General features: G+C 39.1%; 1 protein-coding gene and 1 non-coding gene across 3 annotated transcripts in view; both read right to left on the reverse strand.

The window, feature by feature from the left end:
- The window catches only part of NPEPPS (aminopeptidase puromycin sensitive), a 125,070-nt gene that overhangs the window by 31,340 nt on the left and 75,858 nt on the right, over positions 1–17,872 (reverse strand). For both annotated transcript variants that reach the window (XM_004457835.4, XM_071210636.1), the window contains 5 exons: positions 6,272–6,393; positions 2,946–3,053; positions 1,479–1,679; positions 934–1,030; positions 789–822 (listed from right to left, as the gene is read on the reverse strand). In XM_004457835.4, the coding sequence (XP_004457892.2) occupies positions 789–822; positions 934–1,030; positions 1,479–1,679; positions 2,946–3,053; positions 6,272–6,393 (562 nt within the window). The remainder of the gene's footprint in view (positions 1–788; positions 823–933; positions 1,031–1,478; positions 1,680–2,945; positions 3,054–6,271; positions 6,394–17,872) is intronic.
- LOC111763988 (U6 spliceosomal RNA) lies at positions 4,513–4,618 on the reverse strand. The gene has a single exon (XR_002796702.1). It is a non-coding gene; the product is annotated as a U6 spliceosomal RNA (small nuclear RNA).

The following is a 17,872-nucleotide window of genomic DNA, read 5'->3' on the forward strand; positions in this document are numbered from 1 at the left end:
AGATTCAAAACAATAAATGAAATGGTCCAGTTAGGCTTTAGAGATGTCAAGAAAACATTTCCTTGGAGTATTCAGGATAGAAAAAGTCCCAGCAAGGTAAAAGGCTACCTCAATAGAATTCATACAACAGAAGATCAATGATGTGATGCAAGTTTAGTTATCAGTTTGTTGATAAAAACAGCTGCATGAAATTTTAGAGAAACGTTGTCTAAGGGATTAGAGATTATCGTGCTTTAAAACACAGAAAGACAGTCCTTCCATAAAAAGAAGGTTGGGGGTAGAAGAGAGAGTGATGCATCCGCAGACCCAAAAAGAACACTGAGCAGGTTGTGTAAAACTTAAGCTCATCTAAGAAGGCAACTAGAAGGAGAAGGTGAAAACTTATTTACAGACCCTGCTTTAAAAACTATCCAGCCCACATGTTTGTATTGTGGTGACAGACATGTAAAAACTTGGCTACAAAATATGAAATTAGAGAAGGCTCTTCAACCTGGATTAATAACTAAGAAACTACTGGGAGGAAGAGAAGGCACCAAAATGAGAAGCTCAGTCAAGAACATATCTAAAAATGCTACTAATGCCAGATGCTCATTTTAAAATCTTACACCCTCAGACAGTAGCACCAGAGGGGGTTTATCTGCATTCTTGAAATGTGTACAGAATAAGGGAGAAGCAGGAAAGTTTTCACCAGATTATAGAACAGAATTTACTCAACTGTAATTAGTAGTGAAGCCCTTATTGTATCAGTGATTGAAAAGGTAAGGCAAGGTAATGCATCATTAACATACCTATAAGTAACAAGGCCCCAGTTCTCCATGGCACCTTCATAAAATAAATATAAACATTTATTGATATATATACATACTTCTTCCTCAAGATCAAAAATTCAAAAGAAGTTATTACAATTCAGCAATAAAATGAAATTTACTTTACCAGCTGCAAAGTCTGCAATAGCAATGAGATCAATTTTAGGTAGAGGATAAGGAACATTGAAGTAGTCCTTATAAAAAGGCAGGGTTTTAGCAGCAACCTATAAAAGTATAAACAAAAGAATCATCTGATAAATATTTTATTGTAATTCATACAAAAATTCACAAAGGAATCCTGTTGCAGGTCAAGTATCTCAAGTTTCTAGAAACCAATCCCAGGGAGCCCTATCTCCAAAAACTGCCTTAAGGTCCAGACTTTGTATACATTGGCCAAACTTTAGTCCATTTAAATGTGGTATGGAAAATAGAATTACATCTTTTCCCACCCATTCCCAGGACAAATAAATTTCACTCATTCTTTTAATCATTATCTTATAAAATGTTAATGTAACACCAAGGTTGGCACTCCCAAAATTCCACTAAAAATAAACCAAAGTAGCACAACAAATTTCATATTAAATTATAAATGTACTAATAATTGATCAGAAATGTAAATTCCCCAACCTGGAGTTATGGACTGTTGGAACAATCCTCTTCAAGTACATTTACCTCTAACGCAAATTTTCCTTGCTCTGCTTTGCCAACAGGGGTGTAAACACGGACACATATACCATCTTTTGACCTTGTTTCTACAAAGTCATATTCACCCACAACAAATGCCACCAAATATGTAGACATGACAGGTGTGCGGGCAAACTTCACTTCCACTAAATTTTCATCATCAGGGTATGGTTTCCGGTCAATTACATTCTTTAAAAAAAAAAAAAAGGAAAATTTAAACAGATTTAATTAAATGCCTTAGAGCAAACACTAACCCAAAACAAAAGGCTTTACTGCCTCTCCTTTCTTTCTTCCAGCACTGCTTACTTCTCTACCCCCAAAGCTTTCATGTTGTCAAGAGCTTTCCTATTAAGAAGGAAAGTTATCTAATGAAGCACTCACATTACATAGTTTAGAGCTAAAATGTTAAACCTACCAGGAACTTGTGAGAGAGAAGAGATAACAACTTTTCTTGAATACCTATTACATGCCATACCCTGGGATGTTAGAGGTAAAACCTCAACACTTCCAAGTAGAATGAGGACAGGAGACAACAATTATTAATTAAAATAAAATGTAATTGTGGAACCTGCCATTTCAAAGTAACAATTTATAGACCCAGAGCATTCTCCATGCCAAACCTGGTTCTAAGCAAATTTGTGAAGAAATCTCCACTAACTTCGATATCCCTAATTTCCCTTTGATGTTCTCTTTGTTTTTTCTATTCAGGCTCTCAGTCTCCTCAAGTTCTCTTCATTTCCTCTTCCAAGGAAGACTTACTCAAGAACAGACTTGATAAATATATCCATATCAAAGTATAAATGAATGTTTCAGTTTAATATATGATCCTCCTCTCTGAGAATATTTGAATATATGACCCTCCTCTCTGAGAATATTTGAAAAGAGAATGGCATTCTACCCATGGAATTCTCTCCACCAATAAGGAGACAAGAACCATTAGGCTGTTCCAAGGTCCCCAGAGTTATATTACAGGGTATTGGCTACTTTACATCTTAAACAAGGCAGTCCTAGACTATGTATGTCAAGTGTGAATGCTTACTTTCTTTATGAATGAGATTGACAGCATGGGTGAAGAAGGCATATTCCAAGAATACATCAGCCAAATACTTAAATACACTTCATTATGTGGCTCTATCTTTTGGTATTTAAAAAGAATGTCAGACATTTTTTCCCAGATAGTAACTTATTAAACTTGGCAATTATTAAATTTCCAAGTTAAAAGTAGGTAGTCATTAATGTATTTTAGTGTATTTTACAGGATATTTCTCCCATGAGGCGGAAAATATTCCAAGTAAGAAAAAAAGGGCTAATTGGAAATTTTTAAAAAACCTTACAATCGCATTCCTGTTATGTATTGAGCACTGTTAGTGGTTTCATATTATTACACCTAACGCACAAACTAAATATGCTAAAAACTTATCAAAATTTTAAATACACTTACAAATATGTACATACCATGTTTGATAAAGCTACTCTGTCTTTAGGAACAACCAATGAAATATCGAAAGTTGCTTTGATGGCAGGTTCATCCCAGCAAGGAAAAGCCCTTCGAGCATCAGTAGCCTTAAGAAAAAAACAGGAAATATAAATATTACTGAATTAACCTAACAGGCTATTACCTGAAGCAACTGCCATTTCTCTCTCGTCATTCATTCCCTTTCAAATATTTTTCTCCTCAATAAAAGACAATGAGGTAGACATTGACTACAAATAAAATACCATGTTTGCAAAGCATCACATTGGCGATTACCCAGGAAACAGGTCTGCCAAAAATCTTAACAATTCATAATGTTAGAGTCATTTATAATTCTACTTTTGTTTATAAAACATTTCAACATTTTAAATTTAATGCAGATGGCTTCATCAATAATGTTCACACAGCACAGAGCACAGAATAGTCAACAATAATACTCTGTAAGGATTCCAAGTTGGGAAAATGATAGGTTGCCTCTCTGGCTTTTTCAAAAGTAAAAATGTTTTCAGAATCTTTGATGTGCTCTGTTCTTTTATCTGGAATGTCAGAAATGAAATAAAATGGGAAAATTTACAGATGCTCTATCAATTCAAAACAGATAATTCATTAAATGACATTTCCATTTACTAAACATAGAAGTGTCACCACCTGACCTACTTAAGAAGACCTCACTTTTTCTTTATAAATTAAAAAAAGAGCAATCTTGTTAAAAATAAAATTTAATGGTTTGGCAGAATATTCCCACAGTTATAAAAAATAAAGAAACTTTAATAAAGAGAACAAAATCATAAAATGAAACCATGACGAGATTCTGCATCATGAAAGGAAGTAACAAAATACGTGCATACTTCTGAAAAAGGTTTTCTCCAAGAGAAAATTTTAGATGGCTGACTGTACTCTCAAAGAAATGAAATCATGGGTTTTCTCATATGAAAAGTAAGTAGAATGTAAGGAAATAAATGATACCACATAAATAAATTTAGGTAAGAAGAAGCAGTAGAAAAAAGGATTTATACTACAGGAAACAAAATGATTGACATGATTAAAACAAGATAGAAAAGTTTCTAAAACATCCAAAAGACAAGTGATGAAAGCAATTAAATGTACATTTGAGGGAGAAACACTAGAACTAAACCTACCGTTAACTAATGTTCTTGTAGAAGAACTCACAACAGAACCATGGTGAAGATGTAAGAGAAGAAAATTTTGCTACACTGAAGATTGACCTGAATCTCAAAATCTAAAGGGTTCACTAAGTTTCATGTGAAATTAATGAAAAGTAAATACTTGGTGAAAATTTTTAATTTTCAGGGTCAAAAATAATTTTACAAGCAACCAGGAAGAAAACAAAACAAAGCAAAACATGTTTACCTACAAAGGGAGAAAAGTTCTGGCTTGTGACTCCTTCCCTTGATAAAATGTGATGCAAAAGATTTTTTGAAACTATATATATATATACACACACACTTTTTTTACGCAAAATTCTGGAATACTCATTTTATTTTTATTTTTTTATAATTAATTTTTTTATTTTTAAAGACAATTTTTAAAAATATGGAACACTTCATGAATTTGCATGTCATCCTTACACAGGGGTCATGCTAATCTTCTGTTATGGTTCCAATTTTAGTATATGTGCTGCAGAAACAAGCACTATATACCTTTATAAGGGAAAAAATGTAAGCAATTATATCACCCCGGGAACTGAACAAGTTCGGTTTATTACTCATCATAGCAAGGAAGAACTCACATCACAGGAAACCATGGGGTGTCTCTGTAAGAATTTAAGAAAGAATCTATTATCTGATATAGGCTTTGGTTTGAGAATTTGGGGGAGGGTCTAAGGAAGCAGGAAATCATTCCAGATTGGGTACTGTCAGAAAGCGGGGGGGGGGGGGGGGGGGCGGCAAGAATGTGAGTGGGTATGGCAGTTTGAGATTATTTTATGAATCCCCAAAAGAGAAAGATTCTGTTTGTAAACTAATCTATTCCTGTGGATGTGATACCCTTTGATTGCATTAAATTCAGTGAGGGGCCTCTGATTAAGTTTACTTGATAAAATCAATTTAGGGCTTCTGATTAGGTTACAGTCAGTAAGGTGTAACTCAGGTTGAGTCCCTGCTCCCTTGGAGGGCAGATATAAATGGACACTCATCAGGAAGACATATAAGAAGAGAGAACTTTGTCGTGGTGATCCTGCCATGTGACAGAAAGGCGAAGGCTCAAATAGCTAAGGCCCCAGACAGAGATGAGCTATTTGCCTGATAGTCTGCAGCTGACCTTGGGAAAAGAGTTGACTCTGATATAGGAAGCCCTGAGAGACAGACAAGCTCTATGCCAGCCTACAGCTGCGATCGGGAGGAAGCTGGGCTTAAGGAACCCTAAGAGAAGGAGGAAGGCCCAGAAAGGAGAGACCAGGCAGAGATCAGTAACCATCTTGTTTCAACTGATAACTGACTTTAGTGAGAAACCAACCTTGGACTCTTTACAGCCTTGTAACTTTAAGCTTTTAGCCCAAATAAATATCCTTTATAAAAACCAACAGTTTCTGGTACTTTGCCTCAGTACCCCTTTGGCAGACAGATTCAACTGATATCTTAATAAATCTTTCTTATAAGGAGGGGAGACTAGAGCAAGGATAAAACTGTAATTGATAAAGAAGTCACTGATTTTAACCGAGAGAGGGTATATTTGGTATGTTGTAGGTACAGTGACCTTGCTTTTGTCTATGCTTAGAGGAGATGATGAAGTGCCCTTGTTTTGTTGCACTTTATCATAGTCTCAGAACAACTTTGTATGAGGTTGGTATTCTGTGAGATCATTTATGTCAAATAGGAGAATAACATGGACTAGTTGTGAATGCCAGAACAGCTTCCAGATTATCAGGGGCTACTACTCACCTCCCCACCCCAAGATTAAAAATTTAAAAGTATCACTAGTAGATTCGAAACAAGCTATGTAACTTGCAAATCTTGATAAATAAAATCAAAGCTAACACATAAAATATATTAAGATAAATAAAGGAAAAATCAAAGAAAAAAGGAATGTTAGTCAATTTAGTAGGAAAGTCGCAGGTGTCAAATACTAAGAGAATGACTCTAATTAGAAAAGATACACAAAACAAAAGCCATTCAGGTAATTAAATTTTGTTCAAATACCTATATAAAATCATTCCCTAACCCACACCGTTAATACCCTCCTTTCTATAGATGGTGACAACTGGCTGAATATGAAATAAAAATTCCAAAGCCACAATTAATTATGCTTACTCTAAAAATCATAATATTTAAAGAAGGAAAGCCCATACCTCAAACTGTGTGACAGCAGCATAGCGCACCTCTCCAGAAGGGGTAGTATATTTACTTCTATAGAAACCTTTCATTTTGTCATTCAGCTCTCCAACAAAATCTATCTTCAAGGTTCCTGTGCCTGTGGATCGATGATGAATGAAAACCATTTTTATGGAGATGTTAAGTACAAGTAATAAAGTTGAATGCCTTAAAAGAGGAAGTGATTTCAACATTCAGAGAGGATTTCCCACCTAGTCTTTGGACAGCCAACGTCTCCTGGAAACTCATCAAGACTTTTACTGGACTTTCATCCGAGCCCCTGGTTTGCAGCCTGCCTGTGGAACCTGGACTTGTGCATCCCCATGGTCACGTGAGAGTCATAAAATCTCATATAAAACAGATATCTCCTGTTGATTCTGTTTCCCTAGAGAACCCTGACTAATACACCTTGGTACCAGGAGTGGTTCTTGAGGAACAGAGTTGTATTTTTTTTTTTTAATTCCCCTCTACCCACCTACCCCCACATGTGGTTTGCACTTGTTGTTAGCTCTCTGTGTATTCTTCCATCTCTGCTTGTCTTTTCTTCTTGTCTTTCTCTTTAGGAGGCAACCAGGCACTGGGAACTAACTGATCCCGGGACCTATGGAGTGGGAGATACTCAATTGCTTGAGTCACCTCATCCTCCAAACTGCTGCATCTCTGACTCTCCTCTGAGTCTTCCTTTGTTGCGGTGTCATCTTGCTGCGCCAGCTCTCTGTGGCACGGGCCACCAGCTCTCCATGGCACTGACAGCTTGCCTTCACTATGAGGCCCCAGGAATTGAACTGGGGCCTCCCAAATGATAGATGGGAACCCAATCGCTTGAGTCACATCCACTTCCCAGGAACAGTCTTAAATTTGGGATGTCTGAGGTGGTTCTGGGACTTTTGCAATTGGCTCTCTACTCTAAGTGGACTCAAGGGTACTAATGACCCCCCTTCTAATAATGAAGAGGCCACTAACAGTCCATGGTGGGAGTTGGCTTTGGAGAGATGCAAAGTATCATCACTGGATTCCCTTAATTCCACACTCAGAAGAAGCAAGAATCTGGGTGATAGTGTTTTCAACACCTTAACCGAGTTTTGCGGAGTCAAAAGGTATAATAGGGAAGCGGATGTGGCTCAACTGACAAGAGTGTTCGTGAGACTGTTTTCAACACCTTAACAGAGTTTTGTGGAGTCAGAAGGTATAAAAGGGAAGCAGATGTGGCTCAACTGATAAGAGTGTCCGTCTACCCTATATGGAGGGTCCAGGGTTTGATCCCCCCAGGGCCTCCTGACCCGTGTGGTAAGCTGGCCCACGTGCAGTGCTGCCGCCGCACACAAGAAGTCCCAAGCCACACAGGGACGTCCCTGCATAGGGGTCCCTCACGTGTAAGTAGTATGCCCTGCAAGGGGAGCCGCCCTGCATGAAAAAAGCACAGCCTGCCCAGGAGTGGTGCCCCGCACACGGAGAGCTGACACAGCAAGATGACGTAACAAAAAAGAGACGGCAGTTTCCCAGTGCCAGAGGATAATGCAAGCGGACGCAGAATAACACACAGTGAATGGACATAGCAGACAACAGTGGGGTAGGGGAAAGGAATAAATAAAATAAACCTTTAAAAAAAAGGGGGGTATAATAACATTGGCTGGCTCCTCCTGGATACTCTGGATACAGTTACAAAAGAAAGAGATGAGATAAAAGCTTCAAATTTGCAACTTTAATGTCCCATTAATGTTGTGAAAGTTTCTATGTGTGCTCTGAAAGAAAATCTTGCCTCCTGTAGCCACAGGCTTGAGATACCAGAGAACCAAACTCAGACTCTCAATGTACAAGTAGCAGAGTTAAAAAGGAAACTAAAATCTCAACCCTGCTGTTAAAGTGAAGGCATTAATTGGAAAGGAGTGGAACCCAGAGGATTGGGATGGAGACATATGGGATCAGGATATTGGTGGGGACATTGGAACCCTAAATTCTGCTGAGACTTTACCAGATAAATCTGCAATGGTCTGCCCTGTGGAGACCACACCTTGTCAACCTTGTTACTACCCGGCATCTAGGCTGCCCCAGGGAGTCCAGACTTCTTCCCAGCCCTGAGGCAGGTTATCAGCCAAACTCAGCAGGCACTGCCCAGCCTCCAGCCTGCCCAGAAAAATCTGCCTTCCAACCCCTGCCTGAAGAGATTAGTCATGTCTCATCAGAAGAAAATGCAAAGGAATGCCCTGAGGTCAGTAGCTTAGAAGACATTTCTAATCCTTCCCTTTACCCATCCCCACCCCCCCTTCTCTTCCAGACCTATTACTAGACTAAAATCACAACAAGCCCCCAAAGGTGAAATATGAAGTGTGACCCATGAGGAAGTATACTATAGTCTGAAAGAACTACCTGAGTTTTCCAATTTACAGACAAAAATCAGGGGACTATGTGGGAATGGATACTCAGGGTATGGGATAATGGTAGAAGGAACATAAAGTTGGATCACGCTGAATTTATTGATAAAGGCCCACTAAGCAGAAATTCTGGATTAAACACTGTACCTCCAGGGGTTAGAAAGGGCTCTAACAGTTTGTTCAGGTGGCTGACTGAAACATGGACCAAAAGATGGCCTGGCATGTCTGAGGTTGAGGTACCCGATCTGCCCTAGTACACAGTAGAAGAGGGACTTCAAAGGCTTAGAGAGACTGGAATGCTAGAATGGATTTATCATTTGAGACCTGCCTACCCCCGGGATGTCCAAAGGACAATCCTTTAATCAGGACTGTGAGGAACAAAATTGTAAGACTAACTCCATCTTCCCTGAAGAGTTCTGTGGTTGCTCTTCTCTGTAGTCCAGATATTACTGTAGGGAGGGTTGTAATGGATTTAGAATTCTTAAACATTATGGGGATGATTGGCTCTCGGTCCAGTAAATATCGGCAGTTAATCACCAAAGACAAGGTGGGCATGGCTACCGCAATGAAAGGCACATTCAAAGCAGCCCTCAAAATAGTCTTGAGTCGCATAGAGTTATGGTGTTGGCTAATTGATAGATCATGGGGTACCTAGAAGTGAAATAGATGGGCAGTCTACTAAATTTTTTCTGGATCTGTTTAAGCAGAAGAGTTCTAGGTCGAGTGAACAAAACCCTAATCTGAATTACAGACAGAGAGAATCAATTCCCTGACTTGAGACAGTTTACAGACCCAGAGCCCCCATGAAAAAGGAGAAGGCCAGGTGCCTTTGGGGAAGAATCCTGTTAAACCGCCAAAAATTTAAACTGTTAATCTTTCTCCAGCCTTTCCCCAAGGAAAGCTACAGGCCTTTTACCGGAATAACTGTGCACTGGGGGAAAAAAAATGATCAGAAATTTTGGAGATTATTAGACACTGGCTCAGAAGTAACAATTCCAGGAGACACAAAATGTCACTGGGGTCCACCAGTCAGAGTACTATGGAGGCCAGGTGATTGATGGAGTTTTAGTTCAAGTCCGTCTCACATTGGGTCTAGTGGGTCCCTGGCCCCATGCTGTGGCTATTTCCCCAGTTCCAGAATATGTAATTGGAATAGACATACTCAATAACTTGTAGAATACCCACACTGGATCCCTGACTTGTGGAGTGAGGGCTATTATGGTTTGGAAAGGACAAGCAGAAGCCGCTAAAATTGCCCCTACCTATCAAAATAGTAAATCAAAAGCAATACTGAATTCCTGGAGGGATTGCAGAGATTAGTGCCACCATCAAGGATTTGAAGGATGCAGGGGTGGTAATTTCCACATCCCATTCAACTCTCCTATTTGGCCTGTGCAAAAAACAGATAGCTCTTGGAAGATGACAGATTATTGTAAACTTAACTAGGTGGTGACTCCAATTGTCTCAGATTGCTTGAGCAAATCAACAAACATCCCCTGGTACCTGGTAAGCAGGTGTTGATCAGGCAAATGCTTTTTTCTCAATTGCCATTAGTTAAGGACCACCAGAAACAGTTTGCTTTCAGCTGGCAAGGCCAGTGGCATATCTCCACTGTCCTGCCTCAGGGATATATCAACTCTCCAACACTATGTCATAATATTGTCAGCAGGGGCCTTGATCGTCTCTTCCTCCCACAAGGCATCACACTGGTCCATCATATTGATGATATCATGCTGATAGGACCTAATGAGCAAGAAGTAACAAAGACTCTAGACTTAATGGTAAGGCATTTGTGTGAGAGAAGGTGGGAGATAAAGCCAACAAAAATACAGGGGCCTTCTACCTCAGTGAAATTTCTAGGTGTCCAGTTGTGTGCGGCATGTCGAGATATCCCTTCTAAAGTGAAGGATAAGCTGTTGCATCTGGCCCCTCCTATGACCAAAAAAGAGGCACAATGCTTAGTCGGTCTCTTCAGAATTTGGAGACAACACATTCTTCATCTGGGTGTGCTACTCCTGTCCATTTATGAACTAACCAGAAAAGCTGCTAGTTTTGATTGGGGACTGGAACGAGAGGAAGCTCTGAAACATGGCCAATCTGCTGTGCAAGCTGCCCTACCACTTAGGCCATATGATCCAGCAGATCCAATGGTGCTGGAAGTTTCAGGGACAAATTGAGATGCTGTCTCAAGCCACTGGCAGTCCCCTAAAGGAGAATCACAACGCAGACCCTTAGGATTTTGGAGCAAAGCCCTGCCATCTTCTACAGATAACTACCCTCCGTTTCAGAAACAGCTTTTGGCCTACTACTGAGATTTAAGAGAGACTGAATGCTTAACCATGGGTCATCAAGTTACCATGAGACCTGAGTTGACTATCATGAGTTGGGTATTGTCTGACCCACCAAACCATAAAGTTGGGCATGCACAGCAGCACTCCATAATAAAGTGGAAGTGGTATATTATGAGATAGGGCTCGAGTAGGCCCTGAAGGCACAAGTTACATGAAGAAGTAGCCCAGATGTCCATGGTCACCACCCCTGCTATGTTACCTTCTCTTTCCCAGTCCACAGCTTTGGCCTCTTGGGGAGTCTCTTATAATCAGTTGACTGAAGAAGATAAAACTTGGGCCTGGTTTACAAATGGTTCTGCAAGATATGCAGGTACTACCTGAAAGTGAATAGTGCAGCACTGCAGCCCTTTTCTGGGACACCCCTGAATGACAGTGGCGAGGGCAAATCCTCCTAGTGGGCAGAACTTCAAGCAGTACACCTGGCTCTGTTCATTTTGCTTGGAAGAAGAAATGGTCAGGGGTGCACCTGTACACTGATTCATGGGCTGTTGCCAGCGGTTTGGCTGGATGGTCAGGGACTTGGAAGGAACATGATTGGAAAATGGTGTCAAGGAGGTCTCACAGATCTTTCTGAGTGGGCAAAAACATGAGAATATTTGTGTCCCATGTGAATGCTCACCAGAGGGTGACTTCAAGCAGAAGAAGATTTTAATAATCAAGTAGGAAAAGATGACTCGCTCAGCCTCTTTCCCCAGACATTCCTGTTATTGCCCAATGGGCTCATGAACCAAGTGGACATGGAGGTAGGGATGGAGGCTATGCATGGGCTCAGCAACATGGACTTCCCCTCACCAAGGCTGACTTGGTTGCAGCCACTGCTGAGTGCCCGATCTGCCAACAGCAGAGACCCACACTCAGCCCCCAATATGGAACCATTCCCCGAGCTGATCAGCTTACTACCTGGTGGCAGGTTGACTACACTGGACCAATTCCACCATGGAAGGGGAAGCAATTTGTTTTAACTGAAATAGACACATACTCTGGATATGGGTTTGCATTTCCCCTTCCAAAACTACCATTCCTGGACTTAACGAATGTCTTATCTATCACCATGACATTCCATGCAGTATTGCTCCTGATCAAGGAACCCATTTCTCCGCAAATGATGTGCAGGAATGGGCACAAGCCTATAGAATTCACTGGTCTTACCATGTTCCCCATCACCCTGAAGCAGTTGGACTGACAGAACAGTGGAATAGCCTTTTGAAGACTCAGTTATGGTGCCAACTAGGTGGCAATACCTTGCAGGGCTGGAGCAATATTCTCCAGGAGGCTGTGTATGCTCTAAATCAGAGTTCACTTTATGGTGCTGTTTCTCCCACAACCAGGATTCATGGGTCCAGGAATCAAGGGGTGGAAATGCGAGTGGCACCACTCGCTATTACCTCTAGGTACCTACTAGAAAATTTTTGCTTCTTGTCCCTGCAACCTTAAGCTCTGCTGGTCTATAGGTCCCAAAGGAGGAGTACTGACACCAGGGAACAAAACAATGATTCCACTGAGCTGAAAGTTAACACTGTCACCTGGCCACTTTGGGCTCCTCTTACCTCTGAATCAACAGTCAAAGAAGGGAATTACTGTACTGGCTAGGGTGACTGATCCTGACTATCAAGGGGAAATAGGACTACACTTACATAATGAGGGTAAAGAACAATTTCCCTGGAATACAGGAAATCTTCTAAGGCTTCTCCTAGTACTGCCATGACCTATGATTAAAGTCAATGGAAAATTGCAACAACTCAATCTAAGTAGTACTAACAATGGCCCAGAATCTTCAGAAATGAAAGTTTGGGTCACTCCACCAAGTAAGGAACCATGGCAAGCTGAAGTGCTTGATAAGGGTAATGGGAACATGGAATGGGTAGTGGAAGAAGGTGGTGATAAATATGAACTCTGACCATGTGACCAGTTACAGAAACGAAGACTGTAATAGTCATGAATCTTCCTTTTTCAGTATGATTGTATATGTACACAAAACAAACTGCTTCATTTTCTTCCCCAACCTTTTCCCTTATCATACAACAAGCTGTATTAGTTTCATGTCATAATTTTAAAAGATCACTTTTAAACTTGACAACCTAGGGACTTGCACTCTATTCTGTAGGGAATTAATGTGTTTCCAGTTGTAAACAGGAGAGTTGAATATTAATAGGTGAAAATATATATATATGCATGTCTGTTATTGTTTTTACTAGGCCAGGTAATCGTGCCCAGTTGTTTGGTCAAGCAAGCATTAGACTACCTTAATACAAGGACATTCATGGGCTTTAGTCATCAGTGAGTTTACTGCATAGATGGCTGATTATATCAACATCAATCACAGAGATTGCCTGTCAGCAATGATTGATGCTTTATCCATTCAGTTGAATGCCTTAAAAGGGGAAGTGATTTCAGCAGAAAGAATTTCCCAGCTCATCTTTGGACAGCCAACGTCTCCTGGAAACTCATCAAGGACCTTTGCTGGACTTTCATTGGAGTCCCTGGTTTGCAGCCTGCCTATGGAACCTGGACTTATGCATCCCTATGGTCATGTGAGAGACTCATAAAATCTCATACTATTTATAGATATCTCCTGTTGATTCTGTTTCCCTAGAGAACCCTATTACAGTAGCCAATTATTCTATCATTAACACAAGACACTATCTATTCAATCCAAATGGAACATAGATTGCAAGCTTTTGTAGGGAACTATAGGGAAGATCAATGATTTGATCAACAATAGTACAAAAAACTAGTCACTTCAATCATTTGAAATCTGATATTAAAGAAATATACTTAATAATTAAATGCAAATAAACATGTAATTTATATATATTCTATTCTTGTATAAAAGTAAAACCAATTTAGCTAAAATAAGGTATTTTTAAAGTATATTCTTTCATAACACAAACAGGATTACAATTACTATCTAGCGGTCACCTGCTAAATTCAGATATATGACGAAACAGTAATCTCATTCTACAGTTAACAAATCAAGTCTCACACACACACTCACAAAACCTGAAAAATGTTAAGCTTTGTAACTGATTCTTTTAAAATGTCTATTTCTAACAGGGTCTGAGCTTGGGATTCTTCAATTAAATATATGGTATGACTATAAAGTAATGAGATAACCATACCAAAGTTTTTATATCTGAATGTTTTACATATTCAGAGTCATTTTAGAAAATCTGTAGAACAAAGACACTGACACTGTTCAAAATGTTCTTGACTTTCTCTGACATATTCTTTTGGATGATCTCAAAGTCAAATCCTCATCTTACAAAATTGAAATTTGCCTTTGGAAAGGTACAAAAGTCCTGAAGAGTCCAAGTCTACAGAATAAGGTAAATGACAAACTGCATAACTCTTTCTAGACAAAAGCAAAGTGTGTCTATCTAAGAGATAACTCAACTGACTTTCTTATGTGCCTCAAACTGATTCTGAGACTAATTTCAAGTGAAAATTTTCAGACCACTAGAGCAAAGTTATCATTAAAGAAAGTGCCAGGAGGCAGATGGGGCTCAAGTGATAAGGCCTACCATATGGGAGGACCTGGGTTCAATCCCTGGAACCTGGTGAAAAAGAAGAGATAGCATGCCTGTGTGGAGAGCCAGTGCTAGCCGAGTGCCTGCACAGTGAACTGAGTGCCCACACAAGTATCCGTGTGGAGAGTCAAATGCCCGCATGGTGGGCTAGTGCCCACGCATTGAGCCAGTGCCCATGCAAGTGAGTCACACAGTGAGACAATGACGCAACAAATGAGAAATGAAGGGGAGAGTCAAGGTGAAGGGCAGCAGAGACCAGGAACTGAGATGGCACAATTGACAGGGAACCTCTCTCCACATCAGAGGTCCCTAGGATTGAATCCCGGTGAATCTTCAAGGAGAAAAACAAGAAGAGAAGACAAAAAGAGAAATAGATATGCAGTGAACAGACAGAGACAGCAAAAACAGCAGGGCAGGGGAGGGGAAGGGGAAGGAAAAAAGTTAATTGTGAAACTGATGAAATTTAAAAAAAATGTTTAAAAAGCAAGTGCCAAATTCTTAAAAGTAATCATGCTGCGGGGGATCTGAAACAGAAGCTAATGATTACTTCTAAAAAATCAGATATGTGTGAATGTCTGAAGGTGATAAAAGATTAAAAAATTATTTTCATACATCTTTTTATTTTTTCTGAGGTACTGGAACTGGGGATTGAACCCTGGACCTTGTATGTGGGAAGCCGGTGCTCAACCACTGAGTCACTTCAGCTCCCCTGAGTTGTTTTTTTGTTTTTAGGAAGCACCAGAGTCCAAACCGAGGACCTCCTATGTGGGAAGCAAGAGCTCAATCACTTGAACTACATCTGCTCCGTAGACTTTTTTACTTTTAGGAAGTGGCTGATTACTGGGATAGTAAATATGAATACAGTAAAAGAATCTGAAAGAATTCTAAATAACTGATATTCAATATTTAAGCTATAAGTAATATAAATTTTTAAAAAAATGTTTAGGAAGATACTTTCTATTTTATTTAGGAATTCAGTGACTTTTTTTTTAATCAGATGTATTCACATTAGTGAAATTTACAAGGAAGGTCTAATAAATTGTATAAAAAAAACAAATTCTAACAGGAACTGTTGCTAGAATTTCATTGGCCAGTATGGTTTGTTTTTTTTTTTAAGATTTTATTTTTTATTTATTTCTCTCGCCTCCACCTTCCCCCCCTCAAGTTGTCTGCTCTCTGTGTCTATTCACTGCATGTTCTTCTGTGACCGCTTCTATCCTTATCAGCAGCACCGGGAATCTGTGTTTCTTTTTGTTGCATCATCTTGTTGTGTCAGCTCTCTGTGTGTACGGCACCATTCTTGGGCAGGCTGAACTTTCTTTCGTGCTGGGCGGCTCTACCTATGGGGCACACTCCTTGCGCGTGGGGCTCCCCTATGCAGGGGACACCCTTGCGTGGCAGGGCACTCCTTGCATGCATCAGCACTGTGCATGGGCCAGCTCCACATGGGTCAAGGAGGCCTGGGGTTTGAACCGCAGACCTCCCATGTGATAGGCAGACGCCCTATCCATTGGGCCAAGTCCGCTTCCCTGGCCAGTATGTTTTGTTAAATTAATTGTTAAGATGTCTTTTATGTAAGTCATATTCCACAGTAAATCTATTTTTTACTTTTCCTATTCAGAATTAAAGTGGATGTAAAACTCATAACTAAATAAAAAGGCTGCTTACATTTTTACTTTGTTTTAAACCTCAAAGGCCATCAAACCGTAACAAGATACTGACAGTGACCACTAGCAAAAAGTGGCATACTAAACAAAATACAAAGTATTGGGAAAGGTTATTACCTGAAATTCAAACAAAACACAACATTTTTTAAAAAATTATTATTAAATTTAAAAAGTGTCATATTATGAAATACTAATTACAAAGTATTTACTTTTAATATAAAAGAATTTTCAGGGGGAACAGGAGAGAAAAAACTTTTTAATAAACTTCACTCATAATGAATTTATTGTCAGACTGTCTAGCGTTAAAGCTATTCACTTACACAATTTACATTGTTTCCTCAAATTAGATACCTTATTTCAACATCCCAATGTATGCAATATTTATGTTTGGGGTGGTAAGCCTTTTAAAACATACAGAAAAGGGAGTAAAGTCTTTTTTGCCTTTGTGTCACCATTTCTTATGATATACCTGTTTTTCACTCTTCAAAATGTTAATACCTGGTAATGTTTCCCCATAGAAATGCCACCTTACAGGACACAATCACCAGTTTTAAGTTGTTAGACTTTAAGTTACAGTAACTTGACTACTATTCTAGAATGGTGCCAATTTCAGAAGACAGACCACTTTGTAGTCTAATAAAATTTGAAAAGATAAGAACTTCATTCTTAAAGCAAAAAATAACCATGTAACTTCAATCCACAGAACCCTGGAAAAATTTGAAAGCCAATGGTTTTCAACAGATATTTATAGATATTCAATAAATGCACATCTGCAAATAAGAAAATTTTTCTATTCTAATACATCAATTATAGTGTATTAATGGTCATAATCATCAGAGTTGTTCCACTTTTATTAGAAAAGTCTTGATCATTAGCACGTCTGTTATATATAGTCCTTTCAAGAATGAAGCAGCAACTCTTAAATGACCTCTAAAAATATAGTACATGGGGAAAAAAGATGGAGAACATTATGTATGGCATGCTAACTTATGTGTTTTTTAAAAGTATAGCAACACATAAATACTTACAAAAGCATGGTATAATTTTGGAAGAATATATAGGAAACTGGTTGCTTCTGAGGAGTAGAGCTGAGAGATGAAGACAAGGATAGATGGCAGATGAATTTTCTATATATAACTTTTTTTTTTATGGAGGTACATGGGAAGCAGGCCTCAACCACTGAACTATATCCTCTTACCAATGAAAGTTGGTTTCTTCACTTGTTTTGTTTTTACGAGGTACGGGAGATTAAACCCAAGGTTTTGTATATGGAAAGCAGGCATTCAACCACTTGAGCTACAGCCACTCTCCATATTATTTTAAAACTAAATATTTATAAAAAATGAAAATATTCATAAAAAAATAAAAAGACCTATAATGTGATGGCTAAAAGTACATGCAGACTCTTGAATTAAACCACTTGGATTCAAATCCCAGTACTGCCACTTACCATGTTGACCCTAGCTTAAGTTGATTAAACCTCAGTTTCTTTTCTATAAGGCGAAAATAATAAAATCTATTTTAAAAAGCTGTTGAGAGGATTAAATAAGTTAATATTTGTGATGTACATATAACACAGTACCTAGCTTAAGTACTCAAATTTTAGCTTAAAAATATAGATATGTATATATACATATATACCTTCTATAATGCTACGTGGTT

Source organism: Dasypus novemcinctus, chromosome 21 (genome assembly GCF_030445035.2).
Source record: "Dasypus novemcinctus isolate mDasNov1 chromosome 21, mDasNov1.1.hap2, whole genome shotgun sequence".
Classification (NCBI taxonomy): domain Eukaryota; kingdom Metazoa; phylum Chordata; class Mammalia; order Cingulata; family Dasypodidae; genus Dasypus; species Dasypus novemcinctus.